The following is a 24,677-nucleotide window of genomic DNA, read 5'->3' as shown; positions in this document are numbered from 1 at the left end:
GTTTTGAGGGCAGGTGGTTTATAGCTGCAGAAGTGAAGAAGAGGAAAAGAGTAAATATTACAAATGTTGTTCTGCTTGAAATAGCCTCCCTTCCACTCTACACCCACAAAAGCCCATTCCTACTGCAAGGCTCTGCTCGGCTGCCTCAGAGTGACCTCCCCTAGCAGATCAAGCACACCTGTGACACATTCCTGCCTCAGAGTGACCTCCCCTAGCAGATCAAGCACACCTGTGACACATTCCACGACATTCCTCACAGCATGAGTCACAAATGCAATTACACATTTACCTATGCAACTACCTGATGAACTGTTCTCTCTTCTATTACAAAGCAGGCTCTATTATGGAGCCTGTCTGTTATCACTAGTGTATCATGACGTGTGTGGCTTCTTGTGGAAATTAAATATCACAGTGAAGGGGATGTTAGCTTAATATTATTTTAATTATTTTTCATTCTATTGAATTTCTTTATTTATAGTATTACTAAAACATACTGTTTTCATACTGAGTAAAGTAGTTGGGTGTTAATGGACTGTTATAAACAAATTATTGCATGTAAAATATCATGTTACTTCATCCCAGAAAACTAAACATCTTTGTGGATGGTCACAAGTGACAAGTTGCAGGTCATGTTCTGCTGTGGTGCTCTGAAGCCTTGTTTTGTACAAAGTGTCAACAGTGTCGTGTTGTTGTCTGTAATAGCTCACAGTAGAGACTAGCTTTGTTAGCACACTAACTGATAAGTGAAGTTTTTGCTGCCATTACTGAAATGAAATGAATTTCTAAAATTTCACTGTGAACATTAGACTGTTAGTCTTGGCTATACAAAGATTTATTGCCTAAGGGTGGATATGAGGACATAAATGATATGACTCATAAATAATCTTATAACCAGACACAGAAGTATGATAGGAAAATAGCTGCCATTAAAAAAAAGAGATGAAAAAATAAACCAAAAAACCAAACAACAACCCACAAAGAGTTTAGCTCACTTAATACAACCCTTTACTGTGGAGGAGCTCTGACTTTATCCAATCTGTTCTGATGGACTGTGTTAATGTGTTTTACATTTCTGGTTGCTATGCTTAGAGGAAATTGTTCTTTTCCACTCAATGCATGTTGGGATAGAATGATCATGTGTCCCATCTGTTCCATCTATGCAGAAAAGGAGATGGAAGAAAAGGAGATGTAGAGATGTTTGGCCTGTACTTCTGGATTTGCTGATCAGTGTAAATGGTCTTCTTTAGAAATTTGTTTTATTTATTATTCATTCATTTATTTTACTTATTTATTGCCTTAAGTAAAAGGCAACTCTCAGCAGGATTATTACTTCCTGCATGTTCATCCCACAGTTCTGAGTTATTTTTCAGGGACTTATGCATTGGAAACAAAACACTGATGCCCACTTTCCTGTTGTCATTTCCAAGATCGCTTCTAATGTATATATTTCTAAAATGAAATTAAAATGAAATCTACCAATCACAGGGCATACACATTCTTCTATAACTAAGGCTAAAAGCTCTTTCATTTTATTACCACTGTAAATTTTACTAGTCTACTCATAGTCACTCATCTATCCTTTCTCCCCTAACTTACATGACACTCAACCTCAAACTTTTGGATCACCTGGAAGACCTTATTAAAGTCAGTGTCTGACTCAGTAAAGACACTCTGTGCAAGTCCCCCCATTTAAGAAAAAAAATCATACTTAGACTAATAATATTGGTGCTTAGACTGGCTTTGAACTAACTTGTAGACTTCCTGACTCAGCACACTATGTGCCGGGATTACAGGGGGAACCATGAAGCCGGATGGAAGCTATGGAGGACTTTACAAAGCAAAGCCCCTCAGAACTGCTCTTGCTGTTAGCAAGTCCACCACAGCCCTGATCTCTTTTCTGCTTGGGCACTTTCTCTGCTTTTCTATAATTATCTATTGTTACTTATTACCTTTGTCCTTCTTTTTTTATTCTCACAAAGTCAATGTCCTCTTCCTCTTTTGTAAAGAAGTAGAACCCACTCATCACCCCTATTAAGTCAACACTACATTATTATTAATTAGTAATTAACAATGGTGCCTCACAATATAGTTCACACTAGTCAGTGAATCTTTGTTCTCTTTTCTCCGCCTTCCTTGTTGTTGAAACAATGGGGCCATTTCTCACCTTCCACTCCACCAGTGGACCCAGCTCTCGGGGGTCAGGGGTGGGGTTCTTGAGCTTCAGGTTTTAGTCCTGGCAGTTCTTTTGCAGTACCCACAGGGCATCACCATACTCTCTTTTTGTCCACTAGCAAACGGCTTCTCGATCACGGCTCCAGCTTCTACCTCACAGGTTGCCCCATTTACCATCTTTCCTTAGATGTCCTAAATCTATTTCAAACCTAAGAAGCATGAGGCCAGCTTTATAATTTCTTTCTGGTAGTTCATGCCATTGTTACCCAGCTGGAAACATAGTTGAGAAAACTATCAATTTTAACTCTTAAATTTGTTTCTAATATTAGCACACAAAGCGATGGGCTTAATGAAATGTATGCATTACCATGCTCCCATTCTGCTGGGTAACAATTCCTTATCCCACTCCTGCTGCTCTGCTTGCTCCCACAGGATCCCCTCTTCTCCTTTTGTGTCATGTGTATTCTCCTGCCCTTTCTCTTCTCACCTCCAACCCAAGAGCTCCTTTTTCCACTCTCATGATCGCTTTCCTAGTTTCAACATGTGTAAAAATCAAAATCTAGAGCATACACAAGAGAAAACGTGGTATTTGCCTTCAGTGTCTTCCATGCTTAACATAGCAGCCTCCAGTTCTACTCATTTACCTGCAAATGCCATGATTTCAGTTTTCTTCAGGGTCCCATAAAATGCCATTGTGTAGATGCACTACATTTTATTTATCCATCCATAGGTTGATGTGAATCTAGTCTGGGTCCACTTCTCACTTGTTTTGAATGAAGGGCTAACAGGTATGTGTGCAGGAGTATAGCAGGTCATCTTGTGGATCTGTTTTAATTTGTTGAGAAACTCTATACAGAGTTCCACAGTGGCTGGACCAGTTCACAACCACCCACACTGATGAGGGTTCTTCTTCCTCCACAGCCTTGGCACCATTTGTTGTTCTTGGTTTTCTGGCTATCCTTTTCCTTGATGTTGTGTATCCTCTCTTCTGATCTCTTTCTCAAATCTATAAACCACATCAGACTTCATCTCTATCTCTTCATGTCCAGCACCACCTCCCTGACTCCCAAAATTCACTTCTCTGCCTCTATTCTTTAGTGGTTAACAGCTACCTTCCCTCTTCCTTTATCATCTCTGCTCTCTCCTTTTTCTCATCCCCATGGCTGTGCCATTGGACTTGCAGCTGGTCGATTTCATCAATTTCCCAGCAATTCTCTCTTGCATCTGTTTTGTTCCTGAGTAACACAATTTCTACCTTTTCCCACAGTGACTTTCCCAAGAAAGACGGAACATCATCTTCCAAATTAAGCCTTTAAAAGCTCCCTGTTGTCTGCAGAATGAGACCCAATTTCTTCATTAAATCTTTATGATTTGTTCCTAGATTTTCTGAATATCCTTTTTTTTTTTTTTTTTCCTCCCACCATCTCTACAGGACTACTAACAGAAACTCAGGTCTCTGGTCATAGTCTCAGTACCTACCCTCCAATTTCTCACGCTCTCAGCACTCCTGTGCTTCTTTCCTTCTCATCTTCCTGCAGTCTGATGGAGGAAAAGATGTTTTATTGTCTTCTGTAGACATACAATAAATGTGGGAGGGAAAAGGATTATAAAACTCATAGCCTTCAAGACAACTAACTTTGCAGGGCATTTCTGAAGCTTTCCCCCTAGAATGCTCTCCAGTCGCAGTTATTTATCTACCAGCTCAATGTAAAATCTTTGTCAAAAATTAGATGACTCAACTCTAGGTGGAGCTAAGCTCTTTGCCTGGTAAATCTTGATGTCTGAGTACAAGGAATTTGCCTAGGCATAATGTGGCCTCACACCCCTTTTGAGGCTGGAAAACAGGTACTGGGCGAACACCACCCCACCCCCAGAACCTCTGACTGCAAGAAGTGTTGGGAGTCACTACGTCCTGCGTCATCACGTGCTGCGAAGAGGGTGGGGCCCTCCTGGGAGCCGTGAGGGGCGGGGCCGAGCAGGTGGGGCGGGGCTGGAGCCCGGGGCGGAGCTGCGCGGGGTCGCGGCTGCGGAGGAGCGGGCTCGCGGCGGGCGGCAGCGCGTGTGTGCGGTCCCTTCGACGCTCGGTGCCCCACGCGTGTCCCGGAGAGGCTCAGCCCGGAGCGACCCGGAGGACGAACTGGTGGACGGACTCGGGGTGGCTGCCAGGCAGGGCTGTGAGCGGCGCCGCGGCACAGCGCGGGAGCCGGGAAGCCCTTGAGCACCGCGGCCCCTCCTGACCCTCGGGACCGGGCGCGGCTAGCGTGCGGGTTTCTCCTCCGCGGCCAGCTCGGGCAGCCCCGCGTCCCCTCTGTCGCCCGCACCTGCGCGTCGCGGTCGGTCCCGCCCTCGGCGGCGGCTCACCTGGGCGCAGCGCGGGCAGGGCGCCGCCTCCGGGACGCAGGTGGAGCGGGCAGGGCGCGGGCACCATGAGCAGCGGCGCCAACATCACCTATGCCAGCCGCAAGCGGCGCAAGCCGGTGCAGAAAACGTGAGTGACGGCGGGCAGGCGCGCTCCGAGGGTGCGGGAGGTCCCCACGCGTGCTGCCATCCAGGAGCTGAGTCTCAACCAATGCGTTAAAAAAAAAAAAAAATCCCTGCTTTCAGGCGCCTGCACCTTTACCGCTCGGCGACCTTCCCTGGCTGATTCGTTGACAGCTCTGACCTACCTAGTGCCGCTCTAGCTTACTTAGTTAAGCTTGCCTGGAAATCCTTCACTCTAGATCTCCACTGCCGCGAGCTTTAGGGGACACGAGTAGACAGCTCACTGAGGTGAGATGTTGGGCAGAGCTAAACACGTGTTGTCTTGAAGGAGGGGACCTGTGCCTTTGAAGGAATGTCTTTCTGTTCTTAGCGCCTAGCTTTCTGTTTTGCGCTCTCATTTACTTCCTAGGCGGCAGTTCTGCAGGGCTCAGGGTAGGCGCAGAATTGATAGCAGGTTGGAGTGTGCAGTAGACAGGTGCCCTGGCGGCTTGGTGGCATTCTTAGCCACTCTTTGGTGCAGTTTTCTTCCTCCTTTTGGAGTGCTTTTGGGTCTGTAAATTTTTAAATCATTAAGAAGAGGAAAAAGAACTAGACTGACTTAAAAGTTATTTCTACTCTCTACCTGTAGTTCATTGCCCCTTGCTTAAATTTATTTATTTATTTTTTTGCCAATTCTGACAGAGATTACAGGCTTTGGTCTTTGTTTCCATGGGCTATTTGTATGAGATGGGAGATATTTTTTTTTTCCTCAGAAAAGAGATTCATGATTGAGACAGGGTTCCATTTAGGAGTTGTCTGTATTGATGCATTCATTCATAATTATCTTGGAGTTTCCACATCTCACCATTTGTTATTTTTTTTTTTTAATTATTTTAGGAACACTTTCAGGCAATCAGTAGTGTGTGTTTTGCTTGAAACATGACAGCTATCACCAAGTGAACCAAAAACAAAAACAAAAACCAAGAAAAAAAAAACCAACTTAAGATTTATACACTGTTTACAAATAGTTACTAGCTTAGAAGTTGGGCTATTTGTGGATTTTAATTCCCCTTAAGAATTTCAACTGTCCTAGTTCCTCAAATCTTGACTTACAAATTAATATTGAGAGGAGATGTCCATGTGTAAATAGTTTGATCAGAATTTGGAAGTTTTATGGTACACTTTAAAGGACGCAAATATCGTTGACTCAGCAGTTTTCCGCCCCGGCAGTTCTTTGGACCCTGGCTTTCGGTGCTTTACTATTTTGTAGGACGGTTTCTTTTTGTTAAAACATGTTTGCTCAATTTGACTTTGTTCCTGGCAGTTACAGTTTCCGAGGCTTTCAAGTGCTTGTTCCCTGTTTTCATTAATAGTAATACTAACTCATATGAGATGAAAAATCTCAGGTATTATGTACATGGGCATAAAACCTGAGGCTCCGCTCGAGTTTCTAAGTAACTGATTTTCCTTATGTGATTTAAGGACATAAACTGCTTTCTATACGAAGGTCACCGTCTTAAATGTCCTTCGTTATAACGGTGAATGTTCTTAGTTAATAGAGAGAGCTTCCTTTTTAACAGGACAGCGCTTCCCTTTAGATTAAGATACACCTTTTATTATATCGACTCCCTATTTGCATTTGATAATTTCGGACAACTAAACTGTTGTCCCCACGAACTTATATTTTATTGTATTTGGTCCTTGACTTCTGTTTATCAGATCTGTACTGAACACCTTTAATCAACTCTAAGCCTTCAAATGCCTTAAAGGTCACCAGCTTGCTTTGTCGAAGACTTTAGTGCTGGCGCTTAGATCCTCTAGTGAAAGTACTTATGTTGTTCCCCCCTGAACAGAAAATAGTGAACTATATAATCACATAATCAAAGTTCACCCTTAACAACTAGGTCACTAAGCTTTAGTATGAGTCTTTAAGTTAAACTACTTAGCTTATGTGCAATGGGGCCCCAAATACCTCAATTTTAGGAAAAACACAAAGAAGTGTTGACTGTGCTTTCTAATTTAATTAACTTGTACCCTTTAAGGTTTTATACGGAGCATACACATTGTAATTCTAGTGTCGAAAAATGTCATATTTAAATATACAGTTCCATGAAAATTTGGAGTAAAGTGGGTGACATGATTTTAACCTGAAGCTCTTTCAGTCTTCAAATGAGGATCTAGATGCAAAATAAGCCCCCTCTAGTGGCCGGTCTCACCATGACAGTTATCTGTAGTAGGAAGTCAGTTTGTATACACTACACTGTGAATAGCTGTTTCCTCCTTCTTCAGTGCAATGAAAGTTAGGAAATTAAGAGATCCTAAGCAGCCTTGCATCTAGCCCATATCCTCATCTTCAAAGGCAGAATGTCAAAGACCAACCTGGGAATAGAATCTTCTGGGATGTGTCTGTTTCCACTTAAATCCTGCTCTTGCTTATTCTCTTTGGAGAGGAAAAAGTTGTGTGCAGTTGTTTAGTTATTCAGTCTCATGAAGATGGCTGAGCAAAGCAGAGGATGGGACGATCTACTCTGGTGATTAAAGCTTTAAATATATTTTGAAGCTTTATTAAGACAGAAGAGGTCTTTCTGCTACTGGTAGTTTAGGATTGCTAGCAAACAGCAGATGCTCAATCAATAAAGACCTGCAGCTGTGGTGGTATTCAAGCCAGCCGTAGCCAGGCTCTCATGATCTGCTGCTAAGCACACACCAGCATCAACTTTTACCTTTTTAGTATTCAAGAATGCTGAAGTAATATAGAAGCCCTTCACTCTGTTAAAACATTGTGAGCCCCATCTGTATAACAAAACTTTACTAATCATTTTGTTACAGTACACAAGACTAAATTTTCCGCAGAGATATTTATAGTATGGGGCCCCTTGCTAGACAGCACCTGACATTAAAGGACTTTGCAGATACCGTAGTATTTTTCCTTTTCTCTCAGATAGCATTAGTGAGAGGGCATCTATGCTGAGGCTGTGGATGTGCCTCATGCTCACCCATGGATGTGTCTAACACAGGGGCTCACATCAAACTGAACGAAAGAAGCAACAGATTGAAGCTAAAGGGTGAGGCCTCATTTCTGCCTGCTATTAGTCAGGTCTCCTTTGTCACTGTTGTTTTTCTGTATTAAAATTCTTTCATACAATATATTTTGACCGTATTCTTTTTTTTTTTTTTTTTTTTGGTGGTTTTTCGAGACAGGGTTTCTCTGTGTTCTTTTTCCTCCTTGAACTCCTCCTAGTCCCTCCCTTCTTCTCTCCCCACACCATTTCCTGTTCTTTCTCTCTCCCTTTCCTGGTCAAGTTTTTTGTTTGTTTGTTTGTCTTTTTTTGTTTGTTTTTTTTGTTTGTTTGTTTTTACTAGCAGGACAGTCTCCTCCACTGCTGTTCTTACAACTAAACTAGGAAAGCAGAAGGTCGAGTAAACCCGAAGGCTGCTGGACACCCAGTGGAGGCCTAGTCTTTAACTACTGCTGGTTATGTGTTGCAGGGGTGACATACAGACACTGCCGAATCTTATTTTCCCCAGCAGTGAACAGTACAGTCTCCTTCCTGTGTTTAGTTAACACCATTACTTAGAAGTGAGCACTATGCAGGTCTTTAACTGTATTCTACTTCTAAACTCTTTAAAAACTATTTCTTTGGCTTCGCAGTGTCATATAGCAAAATTTGCTCTTTTTCCCCAATATTATACTGATAGGATCATTGAACACAGAATTTCCCATACATAGTTTAATCTCCTTTCCGTAATAGTACTGTGGAAATAATGTTATCATTTCTGGCTCAGGCCACTGGGACCTAAGGTTCACTCACATTCAAAGTTGATTCAGGTAATAAGTGGAAAACTGGACTTTGGTTATTGCATCTCTAGTTGTTGGCTCTAAATCCTTATGTTCTTAGCAACAGTGCAGGACTGTCTAGATGAACAGGTTAATCAGAGTGCATGATGGCCCCTGTCCTGGGCATTGCCACTTGTCCACTGCACCTTCTTTAATAACACTGAGGCTGAAACAGTTGACTGCCATTTCAGGACTCAGCCTGTACCTGCCCATCTCCTGCTTTTGTATTCATGTCTTTTTTCTTAGAGTCCCTCCAGCCCCCATTTCCCTGCACACATCTCCCTGTGAAGCACTTTGAATAACTGCATGTTGTTCTGTTGACCAACTCCAGTATTTTCCTTTAGAGGGCACATTCTGTCACTTCTAGCATTTCCGCAATTTACCTGGTGTTTCAGAGAATAGTGTGGAGATCTGCAAACTCTTATATAAATGTGTCATTTCCATAGGACAGACCTCTTTAGGTGGAATTTGGGGTGACAAGGGTTTATATACTTCTAAGGATGAGCCGAATGTTACAGTCAGATATAGTGTCAAATTAGATTATAATTTTTTTTTTTGTGAATTACATTCACATTGTTTGTCAAAGAGACATGTCTGTATCCATGTATTTTACTTAAAAATATTACCAAGTGATGGGGGTGGTTGAGCTGGTATGTTGTGACTGGGTTTGTGTGCAGTAGTAGGATTTTATGCTTCCTGTACTGACTTACGTTGTCTCATACTTTTCAGCTTCTTAGTTTGTTCTTTCTCTTGTTCAGAATTAAATTCCTATAAACTGTGTACACATTTTAAGTCAGTGCCACCCAGGACCTGCCATCTTGCCCACAGTGTGCTGGGCATTGTCTTTGGTGCGTCCTGTGAGGAAGTCAACTTTCCATCTCTCCCGAGTTTGCTTCATCTCTTCCTGGCCTCAGAGCTTTAGGTTAAATATGCTTTGAGCCTTTCATTGTTTTTGACTATGTCAAAGTCTTTGCTGCCGAGCTAAGTAATATTCTGTGATTGCATTTCCCTGCCACTGAAATATATCGGTAATTTACACCATTTTTCCATCTTAATTGTCTTTTCCATGAGGGTACAGTGTCTTAGGTGTGTGAGAGACAGGATTTCTGCCGTTGTGTTTCCCTTTATTTCTGAAGGAGGGGTAGCTGCAGAAAGTATTGTATTCTGTCATCATGAATCCAGAATGTCTTGCTTCTGTTTAACACCTGATTTAGAGACCTGCGTCTCTAGGAACGCTTGCTAAATCACCTACATCACTGAGCAATGTATTATACTTGCTTGCCTCACTATAGAATAGGTTTGGTCCTGGTAAGAGAATCAGAACTGTTGCATTTGTTTTTGCAGGGACCAGAGCTTCCTGCATAGTACGTATTTGAGGTTTACTAAGTTACCAGTTGATCATCATTTAACATTTCCCCAGTCTTATGTTGGTAATTGTGGTATAGTGGATCTCTTCTGTGAGCTCAAAGAGTAGGACTAAAAATAGGAAATGAAGCATTCATCCTAGTCTTTTCTGGATCACCGCAGAATCATTATTTCTAGACCTGTTTAATTTTCCTGGCTTTTAAAATACGTGTTTCTTGTGTGAGCACTTGCTGTTTACACATAAACCTCTCCTTGACTAAAGCCAACAGGACATTAAAGAGTCCATCACAGCTAGAGAGCAGCAACAGGACGCTGGCAAGAGAGTCTGACTCTGTGGGGCTTCCAGGTAAATGTCTCAGACGGCTCTGTGATGCTTTTTGTCTCGTCGAGGGAGTTAGAACGTCAAGCTGAACTTAGCTTGGCAGTGAGATTCATCTTTATGCCATGTATCACCCTTAGTATTTCAAATCAAGCGCGTAGTTTATGATGAGTAGCATTTGAAATTCTCATTCAGAGATCAATGCCCTTGCACCAGAGCTGGGGGAACAAAATGAAGATTTCATGGAATTAAGAGTTGGGTGAATTCTCTGCTCTCTTCATCTTGAAATTATTCCCCTACCGTGTGTGTGTGTGTGTGTGTGTGTGTGTGTGTGTGTGTGTGTAAGTGCACGCATGGATTGTACGTATACGCAAATGCACGTGGAGGCCAGAGTCAGGCGTCTTCTTCACTTGCTTCCCCTTTTAAAAAAGCAAAAAAAAAAAAAAAAAAAACCAAAAAAACCCAAAAAGTAATGTTTTAATTCTTTGAGAATTTGATACAGTGTATTTTGATCATATTCATTCCTTCTCCAACCCCCTCCAGGTCCTCCCCACCTCTACCCTCCCAACACCCCTCTTCCTTCCCCCTCTCTGTATGTATGTGTGTGTCTGCGTATTCAATTTTAGTATCTGTTCTTTACATCCCAACCACACTTTCCTCCACCTCCACTCCTCCCTAGACCCATTCCTCAATTTCCCTTCCAAGAAAAAAAGAAAAATCAGGCCTCCCATGGATCTCAACCCAACATGGCATAAGAAATTGCAGTAAGTCTAGGCACAAACCCTCATTCATATCAAGTCTGAACAAGACACCCAGTAGGAAGAAAAGGATCCCAAGTGCAGACAGAAGAGTCAGAGACACCCCTTACTCCCACTGTTAGGAGTCCCCTGAGAACAGCAAGCTACACAACCATAAAGTATATGCAGAGGTCCTAGCTCAGACCCATATAGGGTCTGTGGTTGTTGTTTCAGCCTCTGAGAGCCCCTGTGAGTCCTTAATTGATTTTGTGGTCAGTGTTCTCATGGTGTCTTTGACCCCTCTGGCTCCTACAATCCTCCCAGTTTTCTTCAGGGTTGCCCTGGCTTCACCTAGCTTTTTTGGCCAAGACTCCTGGGTGTGTGTCTTTCCATTGTAGAAAACTTGATTTTCTTTCTCCCAGCAGCAATCAAGTAACAATAGTATCTCGGGGTAGAGGTAGGATTTCATGTTGTCCTCTCCTCCCTGCTAGGCCTTTGTCTGGCTTGCTCTTTCATAGGACTTATGCATGTTGTCGCACTCTCTGTGGGTTGATATGTCCTCTGCCCTGTTATGTCTGAGGTCATCCACTGCCTTTGGCTCTCAGGATATGTCTGTCCCTTCTTTCACATAGATCCCTGAGCCATGAGGGGAAGGAGGTGTTGTAAACATCCCAACTAGGGTTGAGCACACTCTTTCCTCTCTGTCTTTTTGCTACACGTTTGCCACTTGTGGGTGTGTCCATTCTTGGCTATCTCCTACCAAAAGGAGCTTCTGTGGCGAGAGTTGAACAATGCACTTATCAGTGGGTGTAGCAATAAGTCATTAGGAGTCATTTTATTGCTGTGTCCATTTAAGAGCATAATAGCAATAGGTTTTCCCCTGGAATCCTATCTAGCCACAGGTTCTTGGGCTCGATCTTGTGTCAAGTACAGGCCATCTCATAGAGCAGGTCTGAAATCCAATCCAGAAGAGATTATCAGTGGTTCTGTATTGAGGTTATAAAAGTAACTGTGATAACAGCATAGTTAATCTTACTTAGTCTGCGTGAGAAGACTAACTCAAATCTTTAAGGGGAATTAAGGAAGTGGAAATTTGAGAATCTGTGCTTACCTGCAATACGTAAATGATTAACTAGGTAAGTCACTCAGCATTACACTTTCTAAAGTCAAATGCATGCTTACTAGTAGATTTTCTAGGTAAAATTTGCTTTAAAATAGGTTTGTTTTTTTTGTTTTTTTTCTTAAAGGCTCTTTCAGTATGAAAATACCTCTGGGTTTTTTGTTTTTTTCAGCTTAGTGGTTTTAGTATATTTTTGCATGAATGCTATGGATTTCTTGGTATTTTTGGCAGTGTTTGGTATTATCTGATAGTTATTTCATATTTGTGCTGGTGAGAAAAAGAAAAGTTGGGTAGCAGTATAGTAGAGGGGTTTATTGAGAATTACTTCATGTTTCGTGGTTAGAGAGGTCCCTGAGGGGGTGTTTTAATGTGATAGACCCTTTTGCTCTGTTTTCTAAAGGTTTTTCTTATTCTTTGTTTTTCAGAGTAAAGCCCATCCCCGCTGAAGGAATTAAGTCAAATCCTTCTAAGCGACACAGAGACCGGCTGAACACAGAGTTAGACCGCCTGGCCAGCCTGCTGCCCTTCCCGCAAGATGTTATTAATAAGCTGGACAAACTCTCAGTTCTTAGGCTCAGCGTCAGCTACCTGAGGGCCAAGAGCTTCTTTGATGGTACGTCAGGGTGACTGACTTTTACAGTAGCTCACAGAGTGCTAAAGTTAAATGTGGTCCTTTAGATGTTGGTGACAAAAAAAAACAAAAACTATCCATAAGTGCAAATGTTGTATTTATTGTCATAGAAAATAATGAACTGACAAAGCTAAATGTGTAACTGTTACTAACTTTCCTGTTTCATCCATGGACAGTGGAGCTGTTTGGATGGAACATGGTATCATTCTTTGAAAGTCATGTATTTAGAAATTATACTCAGGTTTCATTTTTAAAAAGAAATAATAAAGTACTTTAAGACTGATTGGGGCTAGGGCTGGGGCTGGCTCAGTGGACGAGAGAGGAATTGGTGTGTGAACAATGCAGATCTGAGTTCAAATCTCCAATACCCACTTAATGTGTTGCCTTGCATGACTTTAACCTTAGCACTGTGGGGAACAGAGACAGGACTCTAGGCCTGCTGGCTGCGAGCTTATTTGCAGGTTCAGTGGGAATAAGGCACGAGTGATAGGGAAGGGTACACAAAGTCTTCCTGTGGCCTCTGTCTCTGTTTCTCTCTGTCTCTCTCTCTGTCTCTCTCTGTCTCTACCTCTCTCTCTCTCTCTCTCTCTCTCTCTCTCTCTCTCTCTCTCACTCACACACAGAAACACACACATATGCTTTCTCTGACATATACTTTTCTCTCTCCTTCTTTGCCTCTCTTTGTCTCTTTCTCTCTCACACATACATACACATAACTTCATCTCCCTCTGATGCACACACACTCTTTCTGTGACACACGCACACACTCTCTCCGTCACACATGCACACACACAAACACCCACTTTCTTTGACATTCTCTCCCTCTCCCCATTTCTATCTCTCTTTGACACATACAAATTAATATACACACTTTCTCTCCTCCCCACATACACACACAGGAGATAGTAATCTATTATTCCTGTATTTTCTGTATATTTATTCATTTAGCCTTTCAAAGTTATATAGAGTTCTACGGCTTTAAATTAATGTCCGTTAGCTCAAGAAAATGTAGTCAAAATGTGGTCAGAAAGAACACGTAACTATGGAATCAACAGTGTCGGGTTTCATTCTCCACAGTGCCACTGGCCAGCTACTTGACTTTAACTGTGCCAGGGAGCCCCCTGTGCTTTACCGTGCACTCAGCTGTGAGGGTGGCAGTGGGGCCTGCATGGCTCAGTGCTGTCTGCTACTTGTCAATCATCCAGCACTTCATCACCACAGTAATTCCAAAATGGAGTTCCTGTTTGAAATTAATCTTCTAACATAATTTATCATGCACAGTAATTCCTTAATTATCTTTTACCTGCATTCTAGGGATTTGAACTTTAGACACCATGCTGAAACAGCAAGGAATCTTTCTTGCTAAGCCATTTCCCAAGGCCTTAGTTTTTCTCTTTATGTTCATAAATCAAAAATTGATTTATTAAGGCATATGCTATTTAAGGGATCATATTCTTTCACGAATTGTAGTGAATGGATTAATAGCAAGACCTCAAACTGTTGTGCACTTATACGTCACTAGGCATCATGATGAGATGCAGAAGTCTCCCCGTCTGCAAGCTCAGATGACACTAAAAATGGCCATCCAGGTCAGCAGGCAGCACCTACTCATATCTGTAATGTGTCTCAGAGGACTGCAAAGTCAGTCATTCCCCTTCAGATGTGTGTTTATATGATTTAATGTCTTTGATGTGAGCAACTTTTGCTTGCACAGTTGTGTATTTTCTTAACAAGTGTAATTTTTTTACAATAGCGTTCTGTCAGTGCCCACAGACACCTAGAACAGCGATTTCATGTGGTCTGAAGTGCACATCAGATCTCACAGCAGTGATATCATTCAGTCTGTAGTGTACACTGAGCCCTATAGTGGCCATTCTATGTGGTTTAGAGTGGACACTGAGTTCTACAGTAGTGATTCCGTGTGGTTTGTAGCGTACAGAGTCTGACAATAGTGATTCCATGTGATCTACAGTGTACAGTGACATGGCCTGTAGGATACAGTGACTCCCACAGTAGTGATTCCATGTGGCCAGTAATTTACGTAGTTCTATAGTAATGATTCCTTGTGATCTATAGTGTACACCAACTCCTACAGTGGTGATTCCATATGGTCTGTAGTGTACAGAGTCTGACCACAGTGATTCCATGTGGTCTAGTAATGTAGAGTCCTACAGTCGTGGGATCATGCTTAGTTTCATAGAAGACACTTAATAGTCTGTTTAAAAAGATTCCTCCCTTTCAGTTCCATTGTACTGAGCCCTTCACTCTGTGTCACTGTGCAGCACCACTGCTGTGCCTGGGTGTCCTGCTAGAGCCTCATACTGGGAGAGCTATCGCTGAGCCCAGGTTTCTGGATTCCTTTTATTTTTTCTAACTCTATCTCTATCCCTCCACCTCTGCAAAGTCCTAGGACTTGCTGTGTGCTGGGATGAAGGCCTGTACCACCACCACCACCGCCGCCGCCGCTGTCCATAGTCTCTGGACAAGCAGCTTCAGCACTAATGGGGGCTTGTTAAAGATACTGGCCCTATAGGAACTTTCCCTGTGAGCCACTGTTGTGGACTGTAACCTTGAGCTCGTTCCAACTTCATATCCTGAACCTGGCTCATAGGTTGTGATCCCTGCTGCACCAGATCCACTTCACTCTTCCCTGACATTATCTCTGCCCTTAGAGAATTTCATGTACAGGGCCGGGGGGCTTCAGGCTCAACTCTGGGAGAGTTTATTGACTTGAATCATCGAGCATTTCAATTTTTTGTGCCTTTATGATGAATGTTGATTTGTTTGTGTGCATGAAAAATAAAGTTTATGATGTTTGAGAAAGCACATACATTGTACCCTGTTTAGAAGCAGGAGGATGGCACTGAAGCTGCTTAGAATAACCATACATTTTATCATACAAGCACTACATAATTGCTATCTTTAAAACAGATGCATATATGTAGGTTCACACACATGCATGATATGCATGATGTGTCTTGTTTCCCCCAAGTCAGCCTCATTAGCAGTGCCAGGCACATGAAAAGTATTTTCTTAGCCCTTCATTAACTAGTTAGATTTTTATTCAGATTTATTACTTATTTATATTATTCCTCATCAATTGTATCATGCTTACTTTTAGTCTACTTTGCTGGTTTTACACTTCCGTGTACATAAGACCTAGCTGGAAACTTTGTTGAGCCTTCTAGGCAGGCCTCGTCTATGCTGATTCAGTCACTTCTCTAGAAAACCAAGGAATCGGTATTTGAGCAAAGATGTTAACAAACATGTGACGGAGTCTTAGTTTGGTTTCCATTGTGCCCAGCGCGAATTTTTAAAGGTTGTTTTCTATGCTCTTGAAAGGAAAAATCCTAACATACAACATGCTAAGGAAGGTTTTGTGTGTGTGTGTGTGTGTGTGTGTGTGTGTGTGTGTGTGTAGTTTAAGGGTGTTTATACACTTTGAACAGTAGCTCAAGCTGTTCCATATATGGACCTAGGGTTTAATGGAAAGTGTGGGGGATAAAAGTCAGCTAAAACCCAAATGGCCACATGTCTTCTACGGACCATCCATGGCCCCTGCAGTGTGTCGGAGGACTTAGAAGAAAGTGTCAGGAGCATAGTACCTTTATGAACAGAACTGTGGTGTGCAACCCAGGGGACATGATAGAGCTCCCAGCCGTCCTGAGGGGCCTATCCACACGCAGCCTCACCATCCTGCTATCAGGGAAACAGTGTAGTGAAGCAAAGGGAAGCTCCAAATGAATAACAGGATGCAAACAGGGGGTGTGTAAATTCCTGCGGAAAGAACAATATAAACGAGTAATCATACAATCTTGCTAGAAAGGAAACTCAAGTTTTACTATAACAATAGATATTTTTCCAAGAAAATACATCTATTTATTGCAAGTTCAAATAATACGGCATGAATCGATCTTCTTACAGTTGAACTGTCCGAAAAGCAGCAGTTGAATGTTAGGTACAACATTAATATTTATACTTTTCTAGTTAATTGAGACCTCCCTGAATTTAACTTTTAAGTACTTAATACCTCTTAGTCGTGTTTTAGGTAGTGTGAAGTTTGAAGCCGTCTCTTTGAAACTATTTGAGTCTACTATGTCTGATGCAGAAAGTATTCAAGAAGTTCAATGACTATGATCAGTAGGACTTTATTTATGAATACATGGATTTTGGTGGCTGTATCCAGGTCTTAGAATTGGCTTATGTTAACAGAAAGGCCATTTCTCCTGTATCATGTCTGTTGGACAATGATCAAACAGGAGATACTACCTCACATGGGATAAAAAGATCAACCACATGATTTTAGTTAGTTTTTTTCAAGACGTGGTTTCTCTTGGTAGTCTTGCTGTCCTAGAAATTACTTTGTACACCAGAATAGACTTGAACTCAGAGATCTGCCTCTGCCTTTTGAGTGCTGGGATTAGAGGTATTTACTATCACAGTCAGCTAACAATTTATTCTTAAGAAGTGTAATTTTGATGTCTATATTTTGAATGAGGTTTTCTTACTACTTATTGAAATTTTCAAGATGTAAATAGTTTGTTCAAACTGCTCTACATTTGGGCGTTGTCTTAGTTAGGGTTATTGTCTATGTGATGAAAGACCATTTCCAAGGCCAACGTATAAAAGAAAGCATTTAATTGGGAGATTTCTTACTTTCAGAGGGTGAGTTATGATGAAGAAGACTGAAGAAGGCAGTAATGGAGAGCCCATATCTGATCTATAGGTTGTGGTCAGAGAAAGAGCAAGTCTGGGTCTGGTGTGGGCTTTTGAAACCCCCAGGCCCACTTTTAGTGACACATTGCTCAAGTCTAGATGTTCTCCGGAAAGAGAGCTGTTGCTTGTTTGGGGAGGGTGTGAGCCATGGACACAGTGTGTTGTTTGCGCACTCACCCTGTGTGTCCATTTTAATGGTGTGTTGCAGTTTTTGTCTTGGTAAAATTGTTAAGAGTTATCTCTTAATGTCATACTAGTAAATGTATGTACTAAGCCTACAATAAACTTGGAAAATCTAGCAAGCCAGGAGATTTCTAAATTATTTCCTAAGTCTAGATCCTCTGCCATTGGTCTTCAGAGAGAGGCGTGTGATTTGTAGTGTTGCCTGGGATTGTTGGTGTGACCGTGGAATGTGTCATCTTAGGGCCATGGAGTCAGCAGTTGACAGGGCCCAATCTGTGAGATAACATGCCTTCCGGATGGTTCTAATGTCTGGGGAAGTTTCATAGTAACTGGTATAATGTATTAGTCACATTCTGCATTTCAAGTTATGCTTGAACTTCACTCTTCACCCTTGTTGGGTCAAGGTAACAACATGCCTCAGGCTGTTAACAGCCCCACCAAAGTCTGCGCACAAGCAGACATTTCTACTCTTGTTGTGTTAATGCATAGAAGTACTGCATCTGACCAAAGGCATAATATGGAATGTGATAACAAGGTCTTTGGAAGTGAGTTTTCACTTGAAATTTGGAATAGAACTAACTTTTAAGACCTTTGCACTTTAAAAATGATCTGCTAAAAACAATAACCTTCCAATAATCACAACACAAACACAATTACCCCCTTGCCTCCACTTCGGGGCAGCAGAAGTGGCTCAGTGGCTAGGGGCACTTACTGCTTTCTGGAAGACCCGGTTTGATTCCCAGTACCCATATGAGGCTCACAAGTGTCCCTGGGGATCCAGTGCCCTCTTCTGAGAGAACTAGCATCCATGTGGTACATAGACATACATGCAGGAAAAACACACTTACACACAATAATAAATTTTAAAAAGAATACATGTCATATGCAGAAGAAAACCTTACAGTGTGTTAAAGTAAAATGTATCTTGTATCTCAATCTATATAGAAAACTTCCTTTAGGGACATATAATTTAGAAATTTATTTGTTCATATAAAGTAATTTGGAGGTATTTTTGTTAAATTAATAAAAACTATGTTTCTTAAACCATTCTATTACACACACACACACACACACACACATATATATGTTTATGTGTTTTGTCGAATTATCTAAGTCATTCTTATGTGTACACCAGTGTTGTCAAGGAATTTAACTTTCTTGTCATAATAGTAAATGATAGGAAATTATAAATATTATAAAATACATTAAATTAATAGCAGTGATTAAGAATAAGTAAAGTATTTCTTCTCAAAATGTATCATGCCACATTTCAACTTACAAGTAAACTTAGAAGAACAAAGAACAAGATGTACTTTACCAGAATCCCATATTTTGTCCTCATGAATTTTATTTCTTCAACAATTAAAAATAATATACAAGAGAGGAAAGTCCACGTTAGAAAATGTAAATTGAGTGACTGTCAGTTGAGTTCAGACTGGAGCCATGGGTGCTGGGGGATGGCTACTTGACAGTGCTATACGTTTACCCATGGAGTAAAGCCAGTTCTTTCCACTATGGGATTGCTTCAGTGGCCTTCAGAAGAAGAAAGACATCCTTAACACCATGGCATTGTACTATCCTTATCTTCAGCGACTTTTAGATTCCTGTCCCTTTAGAAGAGGGTATGTAGCCTACTGCACAGATGTCTATTACAACTAAACAGATGCTTCTCAGGTAGCAGAATCAATATATTTTCAGATCTTACATTTCATTTCTGCAAACTGTCACATGGTCCAGGGCTGTTAAGTTTCAATTATCATAGAGATTGGATTATATATGTGATGTGTGAAGTGCCTCTTAATATTTGAACTATTTTAGGCCCCATCTGGTCATCTTAGTAATTCTATTGATTGCGCATCAATGCTCTCCATTTAAAGATGAGGGAATGGTTAGCACCCAGTGCAGTTTATGAGGTTTTTTGTAGTGCTTCCAGGGCATGTGACAAGGACGAGTTTATCATGTCTGCCCTTTACTGCTCGTGTGTAAGCTGCATTTTATTTTATACTCACCACAATTCATCTCAAGTGACAGCATTCCTCTTATGTAGAGGCAAGAAAACTAGAGGTGAGAATGGTTAGCTCAGTGCAAGAATTGTGGGTTAGATAGGTGGGTCATCCCTGCACACTGGGAGCATATCTCTGCACAGTGGGAGCACATCCCTGCACACTGGGAACACATCCCTGCGCACTGGGAGCACATCCCTGCACACTAGGAACACATCCCTGCACACTGGGAACACATCCCTGCACACTGGGAGCAAGCTCCAGGCTGCCTGGGTTTATATCTAGGCTTTACCTCTTAAACTTTGGCAGCTCTGATGGAGTTTCTTCATCTCCTATGACTTAGTTTCATATTATATCAAACAAACAATACCAGTGCCATAAGATTGTTTTGGAAATTAAATGGGACTTAGATTGTAGCCCCAAGACAATATGTTATTACCGAGCAAGTAGAGAAATTCTAAAGGTAGGAAGCAGTAGAATTATTCCATAGATTTCTTAACAAGTTAAGCAACCTACGTGAGAAGAAAGAGTATAGTACAGAGACTTGCATTATACGAAGGGAGTGTATTAGTTATACTAAAACCTCAAGGGAAAACATTATGAAAGGTTAAAATGATTCAGTCAGGCTTGAAAAGTGTGAGCATAATGTAAGCTTTCTAAGACAGCACAGACATGTTTTGTAGGGGGACCCTGGGAATGGAGAGCACATACTATTTCTGGACTCATATTTGTGCAGTATTTACCTTAGTTCTTCCCTATGGACTAAACAACAGAAATATTGTCTGGTCTGCTTGCAGTGGAACCCATCCAGTGACCATTCCCAGGAATCCATTTATCGTGCATGTCAAGTGCTGGGCTTCCGACGACTAAAACTCGGAGTTATTCCTTAAGAGGAGCTTGCTCTTATGTTCACCATCTCCACACTTTCCCAAATGCTTTTTAAACCTGCTCTGAGTCTTGGTTCCTTTTTGACATTCTCTTCTAGTACTTTATTTCTAGAGCTTGTAAATCCTCCTGAAAGACTAAGTCCAATTGCATTGGTTACTAATCTCAGTACAAGCCCAGTAGCCAACAGGTTGATTTCTCATTAACAGTACAAACGTAAACCATGTATCTATCTAGATGCTGAGCTCTTGTTTTCTTTTATTGGTACTGACATGAATTCTATCATCCAAAAATTAATGTGAAGAGCTCTCGGATGATAATTGAGGTCTTTTTTTTTTTTTCCCTGACACCATATGGGTCCAGTTTTAGACCAGTACTGCTCCTTTTATAGAATGTACAGGTTTGAGTTTGGCTTCGTTCTCATCTTTTCAACAGCAGATCTTACTTGGTAAAACTCAAAACTACATTGCTTGGTGAAGTAGCAGAGTCAGTCCTTATTTTCCTTTGGCATTATAAGCAGCCAGCACCTTACAGCAAGCTTTCCTATCAAAGCAAGCAACAACAATAACTAATAATGGACAGAAAGGAAGAAAAGGCCATTCTCTGTTCTGCATTTCAGTGAGAAGCATTTAAGTATTTCCTTTTAGTGCTGATTAATAGGTGACCAGTTTACCCCACACTAGTTTTTGGCCTGAGGAAGTCTGTTCTCTGGCCTTTTGAAAATTTTACACACAGAGGCTACATCCTGGCCTCTTTTCTCAGAGAAATACCTTTCAGCTTCTGCAAAGGTAGGTGAGAGCTTGGCCCAAGGCTCTGGTGTGACACATACGGTGATGATTTGCCAGAAAATGCAAACACAAGAATGGCTCACGTGACCCCTGACTTGCTCAGAAAGCTTTGCCTGAACCAGGGGAACATAGAAATCGAATAAAATAGTTCTCAAGGACTGTAGAGTCACTATTTAAATATCACAGGGTAGCAAGGGATCAGTGAAGATAAGAATGCGAAGCATTTAGCAGATTATTCTTTCTAATAAGGCAATCCTTAAACTCTGGTAAACACTCTAATTAGAGCAACTGTTTATTGAACTGCTGGTCTGCTGTGTCTGGAACTGCACGGGCATTTTCCTTACTCTTCACAACAGCTTTGCAGGACCGTCTCATTTTGTGTGCTTGTTTTGATCGCCCTTTCGCATTATTAGTAAACAGGCTCAAGGAGTTGATATGTCTAGCAAATGGCAGAACTAAGATTTGTACCTAACCAGGTCAGCTATGTTAGCCATGTGCTTTCAAATGAGATTTGTTAGTGCATGATAAAATGCTGAGCTAAGTGGTAGCCATAACCACTGTGTTCGGTTGTGACATGCTTAGTGTTTCAAATCATCTATTTGATGGTTTCTGTTATAGTCTTTGAATAGTGCTTGTTTGAATATGTGCCTTTTTTGTAATCACTTCTCCCTTTTCCTTCCCCCTATAGTTGCATTAAAATCCACCCCTGCTGACAGAAATGGAGGCCAGGACCAGTGTAGAGCACAAATCAGAGACTGGCAGGATTTGCAAGAAGGAGAGTTCTTGTTACAGGTAACTCTAGTGCCCTCAGGGAGGACAGGAGCACACCGAAGCAGGAGATGCAGCTATGCTAATTTCTCTAAGTCACTGAAGTCTCTCTGTGCCACGTTCATGTCAGCTGCAGCCCTGGTCTTCTCTAGTTCCTGGCAGATGGGATTATGAGAAGTGGATTAATCTGGTCTAATCATCCTGGGATAATGGGAACTGGATTAATCAGGTCTAGTCATCCTCCCTGTTGTTTCTCTTGATGAATCTGTGTGCACGTTCAAAAAATGTTGCTCATGTAGAGAGTTAAAGCATGTACTCAATGTACAAAGACTGTTTTTACTTGAATTTTATTTTTAATGTGTAATATTATAACTTGTATTTCATTTGCTCAAATGAATAATAATGCGTGACTTATATGTTATAGTTTTTTTTCCCCCAGCAACCATAGGCCTTCATTTTGTGCTTTAAAATGAGGGAGTTTCTAATAGGTTTGATGGCGGATAGGTTCTTAAAATTTTGAACTGTGTCTTCTTAGAGTACATACTATGTTTGGCTCTCATAGCATCAGCAGATAATGATTTTATCCAACTAAAACAGGAGTGAGTGGGCATGATGGTGGCAGAGCAGTTCCCTGATTGCCTGCAGCTCTGGCCGGTGAAGTGAGTGCAACCGCTTGGTGTCAGTTTGCTAACTTTGTTGCTGGAGTGGAGCTGTATCAGGTCCTTCCTATTGCTGTCAAAGACACCATGACTAAGCGGGGCTTGCAGAAGGGAGCGTGCACTTGGGTTTACAGTACCAGGGAGTTAGAGTCCAACATGGTAGGGAAGAATGGCAGCAAGCAGCAGACACAGCAACAGAAGCAGCAAGCTGAGAGCTCACAGCTTCACACAGGAGCACAAAATGCCTGCACACACACACACACATAGAAGGGGGTGGCGAGAGAATGAACTGGAAATAGGGTGAGACTCTATAATCTCAGAGTGACTATATAATCCCCTAGTGACTGACTTCCTCCAGCAAGGCCGCACCCCAAACAGCTCCACCAAATTGAGACCAAGTGTTCAAATGCCCAAGACTAAGGGTACAGTTCCCATTCAGGTACCACACTTCACTGGCAATCTGCACACAGCTAGAGGATCTGGCGTTTGCCCTGCTGGCTTCCAGGCTTGCTAGGGTCCAGTATTTCTTCCCTGTGCTCCATTCCTCCCTTTTGAAATGATCATGTATATTCTGTGCTGTTATATGTTGGAAGTGTGTATCTTGCCTTTTGATTTTATAGGGGGTTTATAGTAAAGAGATTGCCTTGTGTCTCAGGGGAGACTTTGGACAATTTGAGTGGGGACTTGTAAGAGCTTTTTGATTTAAAGTTTCAGGCAATGGACAGTTGACATGAGCACATATACTTTTGTTATCCAAGAGGAAGATAAACCTTTTATTCACACTGACTTTGGAAAAAACATAAACAAAATAGAAAAAGAAGAACTCGTGAAGTAAAGGAAGGAATGAACACACAATAATCATACTGATAATACAGGCTTGAGGGAGAAGGGTTAGAGTGTGGCTCAAACGAATAGAAATAAGGAGAAGTTGTAAGACAATGCATTTCCATGTGAATGTTATATTTTATGTGCATTGTACTTACCAGTAAAAGTTTTAATATCTTTATAATTCAGTCAGTGCTGGAGGTATTGTGGGGTGGAAACAGTTGTCTTCTGACTGGCTTTCTCCAATTAAAGGTCCAACAAGAAGTGGGTTTTTCCTTCTGTGCTCCCTAAAGAAAGGCATGTAACCATCGTGAATGTTTTCTGGGCAGTGTATTTTATATCAAAAAAATTAGATGCAGTGTATTTCAAAGAAATCTGGGATATAAGGAAAATGGAAAGCCTGATATTCTCTTCATGTACCTGATTTAGCTGTTTTTTCTCAGCCAAGTCGGAGGCATGAGGAGATTCACCGTAGTCCATATGTAATGTGCTGTGTTTGGGGTGTGTAAGAATTGTAGTCATTTTGAAGAGCAGGTGTTGAGAGATAAAGAGAAACAGCCTGTTACCTAACTGTCAGGATTTCTGAGTGACAGTTTTCCACGTCTAATGCCACCTTCCTGTCTGCAGGCGCTGAATGGCTTTGTGCTGGTTGTCACAGCAGATGCCTTGGTCTTCTATGCTTCCTCCACTATCCAAGATTACCTGGGCTTTCAGCAGGTACATACATTCCTCTTCCATCATTTCAAATGAAGATTTTTAGAAAATGAACTCTTTACTACTTTATCTGTTTTTATAGTGTAAGGTCAAATGGGTGCTGTAAGAATTTTAGGTTCTTGATTTTTTTTTTTTTTCTGATTTGATAACATGCATCTTGCTATTTGGCTTCACGGTTGTTGTTTTTCTTTTGAATTTATCAGTAATCTCATAAGGAACTTTTAGGGACCTGCAGATATAGCTCTGTGCTACCTGTAGTATCTGCTATGCTGGGTTCCATCATTAGTCTGACAGAACAGGGCCAGGGAGAGAAGCTCCGAGGCTGGTCAGGTTTTGAAGCAGACAGAACATTTGCCATGAGATAGCATCGATTACAAAGGACGTAAAACAGTTATGAAACTAAGGAGAGGCTGTGCAGCCATGGCACATATAAAATACCATGGTTAATACTTTTAGTTCTGGTGCCTTTACACTATGAGTATTACCTTGAAAGA

General features: G+C 41.5%; 1 protein-coding gene across 1 annotated transcript in view; it reads left to right on the top strand.

Moving 5' to 3' along the window:
* Positions 1 to 4,182: 4,182 nt before the first annotated feature.
* The window catches only part of Ahr (aryl hydrocarbon receptor), a 34,405-nt gene continuing 13,910 nt past the window's right edge, over positions 4,183 to 24,677 (top strand). The window contains exons 1-4 of the mRNA XM_021178767.1: positions 4,183 to 4,660; positions 12,437 to 12,624; positions 21,906 to 22,009; positions 24,097 to 24,186. Of these exons, the coding sequence (XP_021034426.1) occupies positions 4,599 to 4,660; positions 12,437 to 12,624; positions 21,906 to 22,009; positions 24,097 to 24,186 (444 nt within the window). The 5' untranslated portion in view covers positions 4,183 to 4,598. The remainder of the gene's footprint in view (positions 4,661 to 12,436; positions 12,625 to 21,905; positions 22,010 to 24,096; positions 24,187 to 24,677) is intronic.

Source organism: Mus caroli, chromosome 12 (genome assembly GCF_900094665.2).
Source record: "Mus caroli chromosome 12, CAROLI_EIJ_v1.1, whole genome shotgun sequence".
Lineage (NCBI taxonomy): Eukaryota > Metazoa > Chordata > Mammalia > Rodentia > Muridae > Mus > Mus caroli.
Note: the sequence above shows the minus strand (reverse complement) of the source record. Positions and strands in the feature narration are given on the sequence as shown.